The sequence below is a fragment of the Nycticebus coucang genome, chromosome 11 (assembly GCF_027406575.1).
Source record: "Nycticebus coucang isolate mNycCou1 chromosome 11, mNycCou1.pri, whole genome shotgun sequence".
NCBI lineage: Eukaryota > Metazoa > Chordata > Mammalia > Primates > Lorisidae > Nycticebus > Nycticebus coucang.
Window position 1 is genome coordinate 74077980 of NC_069790.1, and position 21586 is coordinate 74099565.

Here is a 21586-nt window from a genome sequence, read left to right on the forward strand (position 1 = left end):
TCCAGGTTTACTATAGCAGACTCTTGGGTTTAAGTCTCTGGTTTTTAATAAGCATACCAGGTGACTAAAACAATGTACTGCCTGACAATTAAATTCATGAACTCATCCTAGAAAAAGTGCTACATGCCTCACTGCTGAGTATCATCACTACAGTCACCTTTGAAGTATCGCTCTTGGGAACCTGTCACTGAGGCCTAATCTACACTTTTAAGCCATTTTGGAACTCCTTTTGTAGAATGAGCATCAGAGCCATTACTGTATGAGGTCTAACAATTAAGTTTGCAAACTTGGCATCATGTGCTTATTTTGGCAGTACTATAAAAACAACTTGGTAAGGTTTCATGAACTTGAGACACTAAGGTGTCTCAATGCCTCACAGCTATGTTCATATCAACATGTGGTAATACCTTTGCTGAGTAGGATTCATTATTGTTGTTCTGTGTTTATGTGTGTCATACAATGACAATTCTGATAGTCATTCCAGAAAGAGAGTTCCAAAATTGCTTTGAAGAGTGGAGCAAGTGCTGGCATTGGTGCATAGCTTAGCTTCCCACGGGAGTACTTTGAAGGTGACCATAGTGATAATCAGCAATGAGGAATGTAGCACTGTTTCTAGAATGGGTACATGAACTTAATTATTAGACCTCACAAATATTAATCACTGGCTGATTCTCAAACTCATTAGGAAATCTACTTTCATATTTTACATGAAATTGTAATAATTAATTACAAGTTAATGAACTAGATTATATAAAAAGTGCTCAATACTGTACTTGATCAATAATATTTATTAATAGGTAATATCATTTAGAATAAAACAAATTTAAAAGTCCAAAAAATACTTACTTTATGAAGCATATTTTCTTTAATTTTTTAAAATAAAAGTAAATATATATATAATTTTTTAAAAATAGAACTTAAAAGGTGTAAGATGAAAATAAGTCTTCCCCTGCCCTTTGATTCTGGGGCTCTCTCTTTCCCAACAAGACACTATTTAGAAAACATTATTTTTATGCAAATATCAATTTACTTTGAAAAGCTACACAAATATAATCATCTTATATGCACATGGTGTTCTATATCCTCTTACTTTTCAGTTAATAATATATTTTGAAATTCTTCCCAGAGACACACCTCTCTATCTTCCTTTTTAAACAGGAAATCTCATTATATAGTTTTTGTTTTTGAGACAGAGTCTCACTTTCTTGCCCTCGGTAGAATACTGTGGTATCACAGCTCATAGCAACCTACAGCTCTTGGGCGTAGGCGATTCTCTTGCCTCAGCCTCCTGAGGAGGTGGGACTATAGGCACGCCCACCACAACACCTGGCTATTTTTATTTTGTTGTTGTTGTTGCAGTTTGGCTGGGGCAGGGTTTGAACCATCCACCCTGGGTATATGGCGCGGGAACCCTACTCACTGAGCCACAGGCGCCACCCTATGTAGATGTTTTATTATAGTAGTTATACTACCGATGAGCCATTTTTTTAATGTTAAAACATTACTACAATGAACATTACTGTACATATATCTGTTATCAGCATTGCTGACAGGTAAATTCCTAATAAAGGAATTGCTACTTGCCTTCTAAAAGGTAAGTAACAATTTACACATGTGTCATTAGTAAGAGTAACTAAACTGGGTACTACCAAACCTTTTAATCACTGACAATCCAAAAAGTAAAAATATCTTGTTTTAATTTGCACTTCTTTAATTATGCAAGTGGTATTTTAATGTATTTACTGCATATGTACATTTCTTTTTCCATAAACTACTTGTTTATAGCCTTTGCCCATTTTCCACGCATAATATACTGATTCTTACTAATTTCAATGACGTCTATGCAAAAAGAGAAAAGCCAGCCCTCAGTCATAAGTAATGCAAATAGTTTTTCCAGTTTCTGTTGATGTTTGGAACTTAGTTAAAAATAATTTTATATTTGTTGAAAAATTACAAAAATAATGTATAGAATTCCCATATTATTTCTCACTGAGCTTCCTCTAATATTAACATTTTACATAACCATAAGACAATTAACAAAGCCAAAAATTTAACAGGTATAAAACTATTAATTAAACCACAGACTATATAAATTTTACCAATTTTTTCTAATATCTTTTTTCTCTTTCTAGTATCCCACATTACATTCAATTATTATTTCTAATCTCCTACAATATAGAAAAGTTGCTTTGACTGATCTTTTCTTATGACCACAATGAGGTTATGAAATTTTGTTAAGAATATCATAGAAATATTTCTGTTCTTCTCAGTATAACATACTGGGGGCTGATAATATCCATATGTCTTATTACTTGTGATGTTACACTTAGTCACTTGGTTAATATGGGATTGGCTGGTGTCACCACTATGAAGTTACTATTTTTCCCTTTGTAGTTAATAACATTTGAGGGAGATACTTTGAGACTATGAAATCATAAAATAATAAAACTGCCTAATATTTGTTGTCTTCAGATTTAAAAGAACCACAGCTTGTCATTATTGTTATCACTTTACAATCCCTTCTAATCCATGAACAATGAATGAAAAGCAGTTAAAACACAAAAAGAAATACACTTGGCACTTGTCTGTAATAACAGCTACTTCAGAGGCTAGGACAGGAGGATCACTTAAGTCCAGGAGTTTGAGACCACCCTGGGCAGTATTCTAAGATTCTATCTGAAAGAGAGGAGAGGGGAAGGGAAGGGAAAGAGAGATGAGAAGGAAGAAAAAGAAAAGAAAGAAAAAAGTAATAAACATGAATAAAAAAAATTCTTAGCAAAATCTTAAAGGACAACTAATGAATAACTTATTTTTCATTGGTAGTTTTTTTTTTTTTTTTTAGATAGTGTCTTGTCCTATTGTCCAGGGTAGAGAATAGTGGTATATCATCATAGCTTGCTGCAACCTCAGATTCCTGGGCTCAAGCAATCCTCCTGCCTCAGCCCTCCTGGTAGCTGGGACTATAGCTACACACCACCATGACCAGCTTATTTCTCTCTCTCTCTCCATACACACACACACACACACACACCCCGTTTTCCCGAAAATAAGACATCCTCCAAAAATAAGACCTACTTACAGGAAAGATAAGACGTCCCCTGAAAATAAGACCTAGTGCATCTTTGGGAGCACACCTTAAAATAAGACTGTCTTATTTTTGGGGAAACAGGGTGTATATATATATATATATATATATATATTTTTTTTTTTTTTTTAAATAGACACAGACTCTCACTGCTTTGCTCAGGCAGGTCTAGAATTCCTGGCTTCAAGCAATATCTGCATCAGCCTCCCAAAGTGCTAGGATTAAAGGTGTGAGGCACTATACTTGACTTGAAGCCCAAATTTCATAAATAGCACTAAGGCTCAGTTCTGCTAATTTAATTAATAAGTCTATTTTTGATGTGACCTTCTTTGTAAATTTATAGGAAGAGACATATAAGAAAGACATGCTGTCTCCTAATAAAAACCATTTATCTCCTTACCATGTTTCCAGGAAACAAAATGTATACATGTTTACCAATGCTCTGTCATTTATTTCACTCCACCTTATATGCTGCTCTCTCCACCCCTCATTTTTATGCCATTTAGGACAGTAACTACACATACAAAAAAATGTGCTACGCTTCTGGTAAGTAAGAATAGAATAGTCATAGTAAAGCCAGGCGCGATGGCTCATGCCTATAATCTTAGCACTCTGGGAGGCCAAGGCGGGTAGACTGCCTGAGCTCACAGGTTTGAGACCAGTCTGAGCCACAGCAGACCTTGTTTCTAAAAATAGCTGGGTGTTGTGGGAGGCACCTATAGTCCTAGCTACATGGGAGGCTGAGGAAAGAGAATCGCTTGAGCCCAATAGTTGGAGGAGGCTCTGAGCAATGACGTCATAGCACTCTACTAAGGGTGAGACTCTGTCTCAAAATAAATAAATACATAGATAAATAAAAAGAATAGTCACAGTAGTTAAGATAATGACGGTTAACTAACTACATGAAGCTTTCTCTTAACATGACTGCTAAGCAAGTAAGGGATTCTAATTAATTATCTTATGGCATATGTGCCTCCATTTAAAGTATGTCAAAGGTAGAATACAATAGTTGGTTTACCCCTTGGTACTTGGTAAATGTTACTTTTGATTGGGAGAATAGTGGCTCCCAAATGATAAGACAGTGCCAGGCTGGCTACATATAAGCTGGGCTTTTCTTTGTAAAATAAATTTTCTAGGATAGAAGATTTTAAACATATACCAAAACAGAACAGTATAATGAATGCTCATATATCCATTACCCAGATTCGACAATTATCGACATTTTGCCAATTTATTTCATCCATCCCCAATTATTCAACAGCTATGAAAGCAAATTAAAATACGAGATTAATGGAGCCCAATATCTTGCAATAAGTTTAATTCAGTAAGTTCAAAATGGGGTATAGAAATAGCTACATATGCCTATTTTTAAACTCCCCAATTAAATTCTAAGAAAATTTTATAGTTACTGCCTTATACTATATGTACAGTATATTACTGAGAATATAAAAATTGCTATTATGTTACTTATGTCATGTTTTAATATTCTTTATTATTGCTCTTATTTTTTAAAATTTGTTTACTTTTAGAGAGAGGGTCTCACTCTGTTGCCCAGGCTGGAGTGCAGGGGCAAGATCAGAGCTCACTGCAACCTCAAACTTCTGGGCTCCTGACTTAAGTCTGCCAAAGTGGTGGCATTACCTGTGTGACCCACCCTGCCTATTGGTGCTATTACTAATCATAAAAAGAGCAGAAAGAATCTAAATGTCAAAAAAATGAAAGCAATCATTCCTCTCCACCATTTTACTGACTGCTACAACAATCCCCCAGGAGCCTATTGCAAGTAGATAAAGCCAATTTTGGCCTTAGAAAAGATTCTTTAAAATAGCACCCCCAAACATTAATAAATTATGACAACAGAAAGAAAATACATAAACATTGTCACCTCCAAGAAAATAGAAACTTCCTATTACTAAATCATAGCTCTGAGAAATAATCTCCATAATTAACGTAAAAATAGACAGGGGCCTCTGAGCCACCACTTCTAAAGGCTAGCTCAATGCTAGCTCACTTTAGCTCTTTCAAGAGATATCCCATGACCTAATAGTACTTAGGAATTACTCAATTCTGGGTCTAACTTCAGTATCCAGAATATATTAAGAATTCTCATGACTCTAGCCGGGCGTTGTGGCGGGCGCCTGTAGTCCCAGCTGCTCGGGAGGCTGAGGCAAGAGAATCACGTAAGCCCAGGAGTTAGAGGTTGCTGTGAGCCGTATGACGCCACGGCACTCTACCAAGGGCGGTACAGTGAGACTGTCTCTACAAAAAAAAAAAAAAAAAAAAAAAAAAGAATTCTCATGACTCAAAATTTTTTTTAAATGTGGAAATGATTTGAATAGACTTTTCACCAAAGATATACCAATGGCTAATAGTACATGAAAAGATGCTCAATATCATTTTTCATTAGGAAATGTAAATGAGAACCATGAAATATCTCTACATAGACACTAAAAAATAACTATAATCAAAAGGACTGACAGCAACAAGTATTGATGGGGATGTGGAGAAACTAGGACCCTCATATACATTGTCGTTGGGAATGTAAAATGTAATAGCCATTTTGGAAAATAGTTCAGCAGTTTCTTATAAAGTGAAACATAAGTTTCCACAGACCCAGCAATTCCATTTCTAGGTATCCATTCAAGAAAAACAAAATCCTATGCCCACATAAAGACTTGCATGGAAATATTCACAGCAGCATTATTCAAAATGTTTATCAACCAGTGAATGGGTAAGAAAATGTGATGTATCTATATAACAGGATATTACCCAACAAAAGAAAACGAACCGATACATGCTACAACATGAATGAATCTTAAAAACATGCTAAGTTAAAGAAGTCACAAAGACTACATACTGTATGATTACATTTATATTCAATTTACAGAAAAGGAAAATTTATAGAGATAGAAAGCAGATTAACAGTTGCCCAGAACTGAAGACTTCAGATTTTGTGGAAGTGACAGAAATTTCCTAACCTGGATTGTATTAATTGTTGCATAACTCTAAACTTACTAAAAAAAAAAAAAAATCACTGAATTATAAATTTATTGGTAAATTTCATGGTATATAAATTGTATCTCAAATCTATTTAAAAATTATTTCTATAAGCACTGGAGATGTTAAACATGCAAAGGAAATTAATGACTTATTCTAACAGTACATTTCTTCGTACAATTACTTTTAATATAATTTTCTAAATCAAACTAACTAGAAATTTACTGGAAAATTTTGCCAAATGTACCTAAGTAGAAGGGGGAAAGGAACTGCTACTCTGATTACAGAGATTAAAAGCTCAGGCTCTAGGGCCGAGATTTTCTTTTCTTTTTTTTTTTTTTGAGATAAGAGCCTCAAGTTATCACCCTTGGTAGAGTGCCGCAGCATCACAGCTCACAGCCACCTCCAACTCCTGGGCTTAAGCGATTCTCCTACCTCTGCCTCCCAAGTAGCTGGGACTACAGGTGCCCGCCACAACACCCGGCTACTTTTTGGTTGCAGCCGTTATTGTTGTTTGGCGGGCCTGGGCTGGATTTGAACCTGCCAGCTCAGGTGTATGTGGCTGGCGCCTTAGCTGCTTGAGCCACGGGCGCCAAAGCCAGGGCTGAGACTTTCAACTGATGTGCTGAGAAAAATTTTAAAAATCATTAATTAAATTATTTTTGAAAGAAGTTTAAAGCAATTAAGTATATTCTTTTCTTAACTTTTTTTTTTTGAAACAGAGTCTCAAACTATGGCCCTGTGTAGAGTGCTGTGTAGTCACAGCTCACGGCAACCTCCAACTCTTAGGCTTAAGCGATTCTAGTCCTCAGTCTCCCAAGTAGCTGGGACTATAGGCGCCTGCCACAGTGCTTGGCTATTTTTTTTTGTTGTTGTTCTTGCAGTTGTCATTGTTTTTAGCAGGCTGGGGCTGGGTTCAAATCCGCCAGTCCTGGCATATGTGGCGGACGCCCTACCCACCCCTGAGCTACGTGCACAGCCCTTTTTTAACTTTTTTTTGATGAACATAATTCAAGTGTGCCGTGGAAGTTTAACCATAGGTTCAAGTGTGCCATTAGATAAAAATGGTTGAAAACACTGCTCTAGGGCAAGGGCTCTCAATTTCAGCACTACTGACACTTTGGCCTGGATAATTCTTTGTTTGGGGGGAGGATGTATCCTGTGTATTGTAGACAGTGCAGCAGCATCCCTGACCTCTACCCATTTGATGCCATTAGTAGCCTGCTCATTCCCAAATTCCAGTTGTGACAACCAAAATATCTCCAGACATTTTCAAATGTACCTTGAGGGGCAAAATCACCATAGTGAGAACCAACACTTAGATATATACAGCTTAAGTTTACATCCTCATCCCATTCCATATGCTTGTAACAAGTTATTTAACTTCGCTGTGTCTCAGTTTCACATCTATAAAAACCAACCTCATAGTTTTGTTGTAATAATTACAACAAATAGTTTATCACAGAAATTAGCAAATAATATAAATCGGGGCTTTTATTTTTTCAGATAAAAAATAAAGTCTTATATCACTAACCTTTCCCCTCTATCCCTAACCAAAATGATAAAGCTTCCCCCCTATTTTTCCCTTGTTTCTCTCTGCCCCTCATTCCAACTATATTATGCTCAATAGCACTAATCACCACGTCAGACCATATATGTTAATTTGCATTTTATCTGCCTATCACCTCGACCAAAATATAAGATCCAAACAAGCACGGATTTTTGCTAGATTGTGTTTTGTTGCATTGCAAGCATATAGAAAATGATGAAAGCTTTCTGTAAAATGAATGGAATGAATGAAACACATGAAAAAAAAAACCTGAAGCTGTTTAAAATTTATTTCCCTAGAAGACAGAAAAAGAAAGTGGAAAGACTCTCTCTCTGAGTGTATAAATTATTCTAGAGAATTCTAAGATTATCTCAAGATTATTCTGCTTAGGCTCGGTGCTTAGGCTTAGGGCACTGGCCACATACACCAGGGCTGGCAGTTTCGAACCTGGCCTGGACCTGCTAAACAACAATGACTACAACAACAACAACAAAAATAGCTGGGCGTTGTGGTGGGTGCCTGTAGTCCCAGCTACTTGGGAGGGAGAGGATAGGGAATCGCTTAAGCCCAAGAGTTGGAGGTTGCTGTGAGCTGTTACGCCACAGCACACTACCGAGGGTGACATAATGAAACTCTCAAAAAAAAAAAAAAAGATTATTCTGCTTAGTACAAAGTGTCCAGAAACCCATGCCATCTCCTATTCTGAGGTGGACTGGTGCTATGGTCTGAATATTTGTGTCTCCCCCAAATTCGTTATGTTGAAACCTACTCCCCAATGTAATAGTATTAAGAGGTTGGGAATGGAATTAGTGGTCTTAGTTAAGAAGCCTGAGAGAACTCATTTGCCCCCCACCCCCACCATGAAAAGATACAGTAAGGCAGCACCATCGATGAAACAGAGAGCAGGCCCTCACCAGATGCTAAATCTGCTAGTGCCTTAATCTTATAATTTCCAGTCTTTAGAACTTTAAGAACTAAATTTTCGTTCTTTATAAGTCACCCAGTTTATGATGATATTTTTTGTAATAGCAGCACGAATGGACTACGACAAAAGGTAAGGAAAATGAACCTTATTTTGTAAAAGCTAAAGGAGTAGTTACTATGTGCTAGGTTCAATTCTAAGCATTTTATATTAACCTATCTAATGCTGAAAATAATCCTGAAAGCATTATTATTATCTCCATTTCACAGGTAAAAAAAACAAGGTACAGAGATGTTAAGTCCAAGGTCTCATAGCTAGAAAGAGGGGAGTCAGGATTTGAAGTTCCAGAATCAGAACTCCTTACCATTATGCTATGTTGCCATTTGTTAAGGCTGTCAACACTGACCATCTATATATCCCATAGCTGAGCTGAGAATAATAACAAAAAGATGAGGAAGAAGTCAGTGAGGTAGAGAGAGAAGGAGGAGGTAATCGGAAAAAGGGTTATCATGGAGGAAGAAAACTGCAAAAATAGGGACTGGTCAATGTTATCAAAATAAGTAATAGAAAAGAATAAACAATGAAAAAAGACAACTGAATCTAGCAATTTAAAAGTCACTGGGAACTTTATCAACATTTTAGAGTGAACAAGCTTTAAGAATGAATGAGAGTTGAGGAAACAATACCATCAAATTTAGATTTTTCCTGATACCTGAGGAAAGACTACTGACAGCTTTAAGACATAGCTGGTATGAGGAAAAAATTTTTATTTTATACAATAGGGATACATTTATGCACACTTTTAAACTTATTTTGTCAGAAAAATGAATCTAAGGATATATTATTATATAATGCTGTATTAATCTAAGACAGGGGTGTCTAACCTTTTGGTTTCTCTGGGCCACATTGTAAAAAGAGTTGTCTTGGGCCACACATTAAATACATAAACACTAAAGGTGATGAGCCAAAAAAAAAAGTTCCATGCATAATTTTCGTGATGCCTGCCAACACAGATAAGCAAAAATGTTCTCACATAATAATCCTTATTATGCAGCAGCCCAGTTGGAGAGTTTTTGTAAACCATCAAGCAGGTTTGCAATCACTATATAGGCAATGTACATGTCTCAGTAATAAAATGTGGGTTTTTTTGGCCTTTTTTATTGTAAAAGGGAAAGAAATGAGGGCAACATAAAACTAGTGGGGTACTTGACACTATATTTAAGAAGCTAATGCATCTCTTGCCCTCAAAGAAATGGGCTTTTTATTCTTTTCTTATTGATTAGTTTGAAATCTCTGTGGATTCTAGTTATCACTTTTGTCAGAAACATAACCTGCAAATACCATCTCCCATTCTGAAGGCTGTCTGTTTGCTTTACTTACTGTGCTCTTGGCTGTGCGGAAGCTTTTTCATTTCATTAGATCCCAGTAATATATTTTTGGTGTTGCTTTAATTGCTGGGGGGGGGGGGGGGAGTCCTCTTCATAAAGTATTTTCCCAGGCTAATTTCTTCAAGTGTTTTCCCTGTACTCTCTTCTAGTATTTTTATAGCTTCATGTCTTAAATTTAAATCTTTTATCCAGTGAGAATCAATTTTTGTTGATTGGAATCAACAACACAGTTGTTGGAAGCAGCCCAAGTGCCCATCGACCCATGAATGGATTAACAAATTGTGGTAAATGTATACCATGGGAATACTATGCAGCCATAAAAAGATGGAGATTTTACATCTTTTATGTTTACCTGGATGGTGCTGGAACATATATTCTTTTTAGTAAAGTATCTCAAGAATGGAAGAAAAAGTATCCTAATGTACTCAATACTATTATGAAACCAATATATAATCATCTACACATTCATATGAATGGTAAAACACAACTATAGTCCAGAAAGAATGAGGGAAGAGTAGGGAGAGGGGAGAAGAGGGAACAGGTCTGGAGGAGAGAGGGTATTTGGTAGAATCTCACCTAATGTGCACAATGCAATGGTACATTTCTAAACTATTAAGAGTAGAATATGTCTTATCACAACAAATAAGTGAGGTGATGGTTATGTTAATCAGTTTGATGTAAATTTCCACACTGTATATCAATTCAGTACACTGTACCCCATAACGCATTAATGTATAGTTATGATTTTTTTTTTTTGAGACAGAATTTCAGTTTGTCGCCCTTGGTAGAGTGCCATGGCTTCATAGTTCATAGCAACCTAGAGCTCTTAGGCTCAAGTGATTCTCTTGCCTCACCCTCCCAAGTAGCTGGGACTACAGGGGCCTACCACAATGCCTGGCTATTTTTTAGAGGTGGGGTCTTGCTCTGTCTCAGGCTGGTCTTGAACCTGTGAGCTCAGGCAACCCGTCCACCTCAGCCTTCCAGAGTGCTACGACTACAGGCATGATCCACCATGCCCAGCCTCACAGTTATGATTTAATAAGAAAGAAAAAAAAAAAAAAAGAAGCTAATGCATCAGTATCTGGTTGGACGGAAGTATATGCAATTCTAAGGGAGTTCTCAAGGTGTTCATCAGATATTTGGTTCTAATTTTACTCTTAATGTGCATCATTTATTAAAAATAGTTGCTCACAAATGTCAGTGCTGACAAAAAGCAATGACATGAATAAGGTATGATTGTGAATCAAGGGGTACTGGTCTCTTAGAAGACGGGACCTATTAAAGTTCAGTAAAGAGATATAAGTTATGTCAGATTGCAGATCTATGCATTGCATTTGAAAATTGGCAGGTAACATATTTATGTCAATTGTAAATGGAATTGCAAATGCACCTAAATGTTATTTTCTCAGAAATCTTGAAATCGTTTTCAAGTCCTTATATCAAATGAAAAGCAAGGGTGCATATTTTTCACTGTTCGCAGGACAGTGTTTAGCCAATATGTCAAAATGTACAAAATTGTTTGCCTTCATTTGAGGTTGCCATAATTTGAGTTTCATTTGGAAGGCTGTTACAGTTTGAAATGTTATATTGATAAATTGGTTTTTACCTTAAAGAGCTATGTTTAACTCATTTCAATGACTGATTAAATCTACTAAAAACAATAATACTGTACCAGTTTCCACCATCAACTTCCGGCACAAATTTGGTTTCTCCTATCACAAACAACTTGATAATACGTCTCAAATTATAAAATATTTTCAACATTTGACCTTAACTTAGCCATCTTACTCCCCAAAAGTAAATGATGTCACCATAGTCAACATCAATACCTTTAAGGAATTCCTGGAATTGGCAATGATTCAATCTCTTGGCCCTTATGAAATTCACAGTCTTGAGGACAACTTGCATGACATTATCCATTTTTAGTTTCTGCACATAAATTAGTACTATGCAATGATACTTCATCAAATGTGAGTTTAGGGCAGCAATTGCATTCTCTTCTATTAATTTTATAAGTCCCTCTCTTTTACCTATCATCCCTGGGGCACCACAGTAACTATACCAGATATGTTGAAAATGGACAAAGAAAATAGTTTTAACATATTTTTTTCTGCTTTGCATAAATTTCTTGATTTAGCTGTGTCTTTTAATGGCACTAAAGACGCCATTTCTTCATTGACATTACATTCATTATCATTATGTCTAATAAAAATGACAAACTGCTGGCTCGGCGCCCATAGCTCAATGGTTAGGGCACTGGTCACATAACACTGGGGCTGTCAGGTTTGAACCTGGCACGGGTCTGCTTAACAACTATAACAAAAAATAGTCGGGCATTGTGGCAGGCGCCTGTAATCCCAGTTACTTGGGAGGCTGAGGCAAGAGAACTGCTTAAACCCAAGAGTTTGAGGTTGTTGTGTGCTGTGACTCTACTGAGGGGGACATAGACTCTGCCTCAAAAAAAAAAAAAAAAAGGCAAGCTGAGCCATATTTGTAGTATTAGTGCTGTTATCCATCACTAAAACACAAAATTTAAAATTAGCAGCTTTACTCTCTAAGTATCTTTCAATACATTTTTCAATATTTTCAATCTGCCTGGCTATAGTCTAGTAATACAAACTGATTTTAGAAATATCCACCTTTTATTCAGGGCAAATTATATCTGCCATACTTTCCATACACTGCTTAATAAATTAACCATCAGTAAATTATTTTTATATTTTTACTACTAAATATGCTACCATATATCTAGCTTTTACAATGGAATATCACTAAGTCGTAACTTAAAAAAAAAATTATTGTTCAGAAGACAGATGTTTTTCAGTTTTGCTATTTGGTCCTTACGACACAATCCTTCATACACAGTGAATTGGGCAGCATGTTTTTGCATATAATGCCTCTTGAAATTAGTCTGAAAATTCCCACAAATTCACTACAAATTAAGCATACTGTCTTAATATTTGTCCGACAAAAAAGTAGTCATCTGTCCACTTTTCTTTGGACAATCTTCCTTCAACTATAATTTTTCTTTTTGGGGTTCTGTTTTCTTTTGAGATGTTGCAGAAGCCATACTGCAATTAAAAAGTAGTCATAGATAAAAGAGACTATATTCACTTTTATTATGAAGATTAACTGACAGGAAAATAGAAAGCAAGGTTTGTGCCCTTCTACATGTTGGCAGCCAATGCAGGGTGAGGTGGAGGGCCAATTGTAAAGTGTAAGTGATGTGTGAGGCACTGCTGAGGTGTGGAAGTACCCTTAATAATCAACTAAGAATGCTTACCTGACTTCTAAATAACATCAAACGCCTAACGTTGCAATGGTAGGTTGAAATATTATTGATGATTGCTGCCTCGTCAAATCACCATGAGCACATGTAACATCCTATGGCATCAATTTGATTTCTGCACTTGCAAGATAACACACTGGAAGCGGCACACTGCCATAAAACTGAAGCCATGCAAGGGTACAAATATTGAGGGTGTACGTATGTTTATTTTATGTGACATTTCAACATGATATGGTAGTCTACAAAGCTCTCACTGGAGAACAGCACAACTGAGTTCCACCAAAAAAAAAAAAAAAAAAAAACTCTTAATATTTTTTTTTGTAGAGACAGAGTCTCACTTTATGACCCTCAGTAGAGTGCCGTGGCCTCACACAGCTCACAGCAACCTCCAACTCCTGGACTTCAGTGATTCTCTTGCCTCAGCCTCCCAAGTAGCTGGGACTACAGGTGCCCGCCACAACGCCCGGCTATTTTCTGGTTGCAGTTTGGCCGGGGCCGGGTTTGAACCCGTCACCCTCGGTATATGAGGCCGGCGCCCTACAGACTGAGCCACAGGCGCCGCCCAAAACTCTTAATATTTTAAGTAAATTTATGATTTGTGTTGGTCTGAATTTATAGCCATCCTGGGCAGCATGTGGCGCATGGGCTCAGGATTGGACACCCATGGTCTAAGATATGCTCAGATATACATATTCGGAATGGTGAGAATAGTACATATATAGGTGTCTGGATCATCTTAAAGTTTATTTTTACCATGCATAATCAATCAATTCAAATTCTGATGAGATAACAGATAAATCAATATTTTTAGCAGTTTATAAAATCCATTCAATTGTCTGTATTATTTTTATGAAATAACTTATTTGAACAGAGGTTCACAAAAGAGATTCTTAGATTTTTGGCATTTAAAAGTAATTTAGTATTAGAACAATTGTGATGCTTAAAGGAAAATAAACAACAGAAATTACTATCAGGAGGAAAACCAAGAAGAACAGCTACAGATTATTTATCTTGTAGGCTACTTTAAGAGAGAAGTTAATTACTACCTCCTTAACAATCAAACTCAGGAAGAATAAAGCCAGTTAGGTTACAAAAGGCTAATTAGCATTTCTGTTTGTTCTATCAAGGTCATTTCAAACTTACATGGCAGTATGTCCTTATATCTGTTCTTTTTAACATTTTCTTCTTTTTCTCCAGTGGCTGTGGGATATATCTTTTCTGTTCTATATTTAGTAGACAATCTTCTTAATCGCTTAAAATACAAAAAAAAAATTAAAGTTTAGAGAAACATTGATATTTTCAAAATTTTAATGATTTACAAAGTTGTCACTGAATTTTGCTGACCCCAAGTCCTCACAATTCATTTTCCTGTTTCTCTAAGCTTTTATTTCCCCATCCCTTTATAATTGACCTCCAAGAATAATTTCTTTTTTAGCTTAAGTGCAAACATCTGACTAGTATTTATTTCAAATAAGCAGTGAAGAGGGCGGCTAGAATAAAAAAGTATTTAAAGGTATCATTAATAAGCTGAGTCAGAATATTTAACTCAGTCCTTAATCTACTCAAGTAATTTCTGCATTTAAGGGTCCCAATGACTAAGTTAAAATCATGTCTAAAAGAATTATGTACAGGTTTCTTTATTCCTTCTTTCCATAAACCATGAGCACCCACGATGTGCCAGGCTCTCTTCAAGACATAAGCTAATAATTACTTATAAGACACTGCAAAACAAAGTTCTTTCCTATCAAATTGGAAATGTCCAACAAAGACCAATTCTGCTTATTCACTGCATTACAGAAGCGGTTTGTGGGTTACTGACAAATTCTTACCACATATGGCAGTAGGGATGTTATTTGGGCTGGAATATTTCTGTGTATCAGTAATACACTTCCTGCTTTCAGAAGTACTCAAAGTCGGCATTGTGAATTGTTTAAATTCTACTCGACTACACTGCTGAAATTTAGTTTCAAAGGAACCCACTTTCTTTCAGTCTTCAAGCCATATTTAAAGCATTCTGATGTTACTATTCAACAGATTATTAAATACAAATGAAATGAAAAAAGTCTGGTAAAATTTAACTTTTTCATCATTTTATTTTTGCTACTCGTAATGCTGATATTTAAGCAGCTAAGAATGTTTTGTCTATATTTTTAAAAATCAGACAAGAACTCTAATACAAGATTCTTGCCTTATTCTTGTTATGATATACTTTAACATAAATAATCTGAAATTTAACAACAAAAGGCATTTATTTACATATAGAATAGTAAACCTTTTGCTTTTCTTTGAAAAACTACTAAATTTTATCATCACAATTTTAAGAGGCCTTTAAAAAGATACGTTTTTTAAGATGAAAAGGAGTAGAATCTAGTTCTATATTGGCATAAAGCCAAAGTTTTCACTTTTCCGACACTACTTCCTGTAGTAATAGATTTATCAAAATATATACATGTATTGGGATATATACAATTCCTGGGTTAAGATGTTACATCCATTTGTAATTACCAAGTTACTCTCCTTCGGGGTTGTGCTAGTATTCCTTTCCAACTACACTTCACTGAAGTTCGAATTTCTGCATACCCTCACCAACAATCCACTTACTTTTTAGGACATTTTTCTTCCCAACACATGTATATATTTTGATAAATCTATTACTACAGGAAGTAGTATCGTAAAAGTGAGAACTTTACTTTGGCTATGCCAATACAGAAGAAGATTCTACTCATTTTCATCTTAAAAAAAAAAAAAAAGCGTATTCCTCTTTTAGGCCCTTAAAATTGTGATGACAAAATTTCGTTTTTCAAAGAGAAGCAAAAGGTTTACTATTCTATGTGTAAATAAATGCCTTCTGTAAAATTATTTCACATTATTTATTTTAAATAAATAATTTTTTAAAATATAGACATAAAAACATTCTTAGCTGCTTAAATATCAGCATTACAAATAGCAAAAATAAAATGATGAAAAAGTTAAATTTTACTAGACTTCTACAATCTGTCCTCCAGTTAACATGGCACACATGTGTAAACATGCATGCATACAGTTATTATAGTATTGCGAATAGCAAAAGACTGCCAACAGTCAAAAAGTCTATTAACACAGAATCAGCTAAATAGATTTATATTATTCATACAATCAAATATGATATAGCTGAAAAACAAATGAGGAAGCTCTTTATATAGTGAGATGGCAGTATCTTGAAAATATGTATTAAATGCAAAAAGCAAGGAACACAATAGTGTATGTAACACACTATTATTGGTGTTAAAGAGACTTAAACAGAGAATTAAAGAGAATTTATTTAATTAATTAATTAAAAGAGAATCTGTACTTGCTTGTACATATGCATAAAATATCTCCAAAAGAGAAACTCGTTACAGTGGTGTGTCTTTGGAAATCAGATGAGAAGATGTTATATCTTTTCATACCTTTTGGATTATATAAATGTATTGCCTGTTCAAAAAATTGAATGTAAAGAAAAGTAAATGGAGAAACTACAACCCTAATGCACTGTTGGTGATAATGTAAAATGGTGCAGCCATATTGTTTCCTCAAAAAATGAAAATAGAATTATCATATTATCTAGCAATTCCACTTTTCAGTATATATCCTGAAGAACTGAAAGTAGGGTCTTGAAAAGATATTTGTACAACATATTCATTCATAGCAGGATTTTTTACAATAGCCAAAAAAGGTAGAAGCAACCTAAGTGTCCATCAATGGATAAACAAAATGCAGCATATACATATAACGGAACATGATTTAACCCTTAAAAAGGATAGAAGGCTTGATACACATTACAACATGGTTGAACCTTGAGGACATCAAGTTAATTGAAAATAAGCCAGTCACAAAAAGACAAATACTGCAGAACCTCCACAGCTTACCACTTCCATGCAACGACCATCTCCTTAAGGTGACCTAGTTTTTACAGACTTGAAATGCACCACATGTATCAGTACAGTAGACCTAGTTCCTTATGTTGACCAGGTTGTTACAGTCCCTTGGGTGGTCAACTTACAGAAGTTCTACTATATTATAAAATTCCACTTATATGAGGCATCTAGAAAAAGCAAATCCATATAGACAGAAAGCATGATATTTAAAAATGGCTTCGATGGCACGGTGCCTATGGCTCAAGCGGCTATGGTGCCAACCATATACACCTGAGCTGGTGGGTTCAAATCCAGCCCGGGCCCACCAAACAACAATGACAGCTGCAACCAAAAAATAGCGGGGCGTTGTGGCAGGCGCCTGTAGTCCCAGCTACTTGGGAAACAGAGGCAGGAGAATCACTTGAGCCCAGGAGTTGGAGGTTGGAAGCAGAGGCAGGAGAATCACTTGAGCCCAGGAGTGGGAAGTTGCTGTGAGCTGTGATGCCACAGTACTCTACCCAGGGTAAGAGCTTTTTGAGGCTCTGTCTCAAAAAAAAAAAAAAAAAGAAAGAAAGAAAGAAAAATGGCTTAGATGTTAAGTTTTATGTTATGTGTATTTTACCACAATTAAAAATTTTTAAAAAAAGAAAAAGAAAAGGAACCCTTTGTAATTGTTTGCACAAAAATTAATATGTCCTACCTAGTACAGGAAGGAAGAATAGCTACTTACTTTAAGTCCCATTAAAGTAACTCAGATTACCAGGACACACAATACTTATATAATATTGGAGAGCTCAGCTCTACTCATGAAATTATGATTAATTTTTTCAGTTCACTGACATACTAAATTCAGATATTTATAACAAAAAGAAAGATTCATATTCAATTATCACTTTCATGACTGATTTCACATCAATTTCACCTAACCTATCCTATGCTATAATCATGTGGCACACATTCCTAAAGTATATCCTAGTCATGTAGTATTTATCATTCCTGCCTTTTATATCCAGCATTTGTTTACTCATTTTATCCTATCACTACCACTTCTGCCACAGCCCAAGATTATAACTCACTACCTGACAGATATAATTTCTTGCATTTCTTTTTATTCCCCCACAGTGCTTACTATCTTCCATATGTATATTCAATAAAGCATGACAGGCTTTCAGACATAACAGACATTGATAACCATATTCAGAACGTGACACAGTCAGTGAATTGGCACTCTATTATTATATTATAACTCACTCGGTTCATTAAGTTGAGATAATATAGTTTGTATGTAACTGGAGAGTATAAACTTAAAATATAATTTAAAATCTTTGTGGTTTACTATCATACTGACATACTCATTTTTTTTGAAACATCAAAAAATGAAGGGCAATTTAAAAAATTATTTATCTAAGTAATATCTCCTTGTCATAAATATTAGGTTATTAAGTAAGAAACATCCACTTTCCTTAAGTAGTAAGTTTGATAGTTGATATCTCTGATACTTCACTTTGACACTTTTTTTAAATTGTGAAGATATATCCTCATTCTTTCAAACACATGTTTGGGCTTATGATTAGCTTTCAAAAAAATTTTAGAACAATTTTTGTGAAACCATGGATATGTAATAAATTCATGTTATTTCTGAATATGAATTCCATTGTGCAACCAACACTGGGCAGATAGCTCAAAATAGCAATGAAGTGTATGGAAAGGATGTGGCTAATGAATGGCATAGTATATCAATGGTATATCAATGGTTTGAGAAGTTCTATTCTGGTGATTTTTTTTTTTGTAGAGACAGAGTCTCACTTTATGGCCCTCTGTAGAGTGCTGTGGCCTCACACAGCTCACAGCAACCTCCAACTCCTGGGCTTAAGCGATTCTCTTGCCTCAGCCTCCCGAGCAGCTGGGACTACAGGCGCCCGCCACAACGCCCGGCTATTTTTTGGTTGCAGTTTGGCCGGGGCCAGGTTTGAACCCGCCACCCTTGGTATATGGAGCCGTCGCCTTACCGACTGAGCCCCAGGCGCCACCCTATTCTGGTGATTTTAATGTTGAAAGTGAGCCACCTGGGTGACTTGAGACCATGATGGATAATGATAAGCTGAAAGCTATAGTGGAAGTGAATCCATCTCAACATACATGTGAATTAGCAGTAAGATCTGATGTTACTATTCCATCTGGATAGATGGGTTCTATATGAGGGTCAGAAGAGAAAGCATCTCAAAGTTTGCCTTTCTTTGATGTCAAGATGCAAAGGTAAAACCATTTCTACACCATATTGTTATATTTGACGAAAAACGGATTCTTTTTGACAATTGCAAGCATTTGGCACAATGGCTAGATAAAGGTGAAGTGCCAAAACACAATCCCAAACAGAATATTCATCAAAAAAAGTTAATGGTGTCTGTCTGGTAGACAGCAGTGGTATCCACTACAGCTTCATGAAACCTGGTCAATCTTTTACAGCAAATGTCTACTGCAACAAATTGGACAGAATCAGGAGGATGCTTGCGTTATGCAATAAAGATTGGTCAATAGAGACAGGCCAATCCTTTTATAAGACAATGTTGTCCCACACACAAGACAATGCTGTCCCACACACAACACTACTCAAACTACAAAAGTTGGACTTGGAAACTCTCTTGTCATCCACTGTATTCACCAGACCTTGCATCAAGTGGCTATCACTTTTTTTAGGCTTTGGACCACTTCTTAGGAGGAAACATACTCAATTCTCAACAAGCTGTGGAAAACGCTTGTGATCTTTTGTGATCACATTACCACTTGCTTTTTAGGCTTCTTCACTGTTGGCATACACGAGTTACTGTTAAGATGGCAAAACTGTGTCAATAGTTCAGGCTCATACTTTAATTGTACTGCTTCTTGTTTGAGATATAATAAACTTTTGGTTTGAAATCATATACTTCATATTAATGACGAATAACATACCTGCAGACAGTTTTTTATTCACTTCTTTATTATATTACCTACAATGTCACCAAGAAAAGTTTTTTTTTTTTTTTTTGAGACAGAGCCTCAAGCTGTTGCCCTGGGTAGAGTGCTGTGGCATCACAGCTCACAGCAACTTCCAAATCCTGGGCTTAAGCGATTCTCTTGTCTCAGCCTCCCAAGTAGCTGGTACCACAACACCTATTTTTTGGTTGCAGCTGTCGTTGTTTGGTGGGCCCGGGGTGGATTTGAACCTGCCAGCTTTGGTGTTTGTGGCTGGCACCTTAGCTGCTTGAGCCACAGGCACTGAGCCCAAGGAAAGCTTTTAATCATTTACCATCAGGAAAAATGTGCAAAATAAAGGGGTAAGACAATACACACTTGTAAAAAAAAACTCATCAACATGTCCAGAATGATTCAACATATCACTCTGATAATCATACTCACATGATTTATTATAGCTAACAGATACCAAGTGAAAACAACAAGGGGAAAGGCACATCAGGCAAAGTTAAGAAGAAACTAGGCAAAGCCTTCAAGAGTCCTCCCCCAATGAAGTCACACAAGATCCACTTAATTCGTGCAGCAAGATATGACAACATGTGAAATCCACCAGAGAAGTTCATTAACGACACAATGCTTAGGGCTTTTACTTTTCACATAAGCACTCTCTGCTTAGCACAAGCCAAATTACAGACTCCCAGAAAGAAGTAAGTGTTCAACATAAACCAAACAATTTGGGCACAATGAACCATTCTTATCAAGGGGTGATGGGAAGTCTCCCAAATATCCAAGTTCCCAGACACCAGCCAAGGGCCAACCCTATAATCAGAATTTTCTAAGGATAGAAGTCTCAGGCCTGCTAACTATTTTCTGCATACAAGTACAAAAAGTAAAACCTCTCTCTCCTCCACATCCCTTTCTTTTAGGTAGCCAACCACATGAAGCTTCCTTATTAATACTTTAGATTATTTCACAAAGATTGCTGCAAATAACACACTATTTTACACATATATGCAAATATTTTAAGGAAAGAGTTCTAGAAATTAACATGCTGGATCAATGAGTATGTGTATTAATTATAAATTCTATAGAAGTGGGCAAACTGCCTTCCAAAATAGGCTTTATCAGTTTACTCTTCTATTACCAGGATCTAGAAACAGCCATTTTTCTTATCCTTGCCAACACCTCTATTCTCAATTTCTGAATGTTGCCATTATCATTTTTTTAATCTTACCAAATCCAGTGGATCCTTCCCAGAAGTTAATGCTGGTTAATTTCAAATTCTCAGATTATTGGAAAGGCTGATTTCCCCCCCCTATATTCACCAATTATTCACATTTTTCTTCTGTTAAGTATCGTACCATATGCCCATGTTTCTACTGGAGTATCCTTTTTATTGATATACAAAAGCAACTCATGTATTTTGGATAATAATTTTCCATCTGTTAAGTTTAAAATTTTCATTTTAACATTTTAAAGTCTATTGCTTTTGCACTACCTTTTGTATTACAGATTTTTCAATTTTTTTG

The 21586-nt window shown here is 35.9% G+C and overlaps 1 protein-coding gene across 2 annotated transcripts in view; it reads right to left on the reverse strand.

Moving 5' to 3' along the window:
• Positions 1 to 21586, reverse strand: part of PTPN12 (protein tyrosine phosphatase non-receptor type 12) — a 110807-nt gene that overhangs the window by 56796 nt on the left and 32425 nt on the right. For both annotated transcript variants that reach the window (XM_053553893.1, XM_053553894.1), the window contains exon 2: positions 14374 to 14482. In XM_053553893.1, the coding sequence (XP_053409868.1) occupies positions 14374 to 14482 (109 nt within the window). The remainder of the gene's footprint in view (positions 1 to 14373; positions 14483 to 21586) is intronic.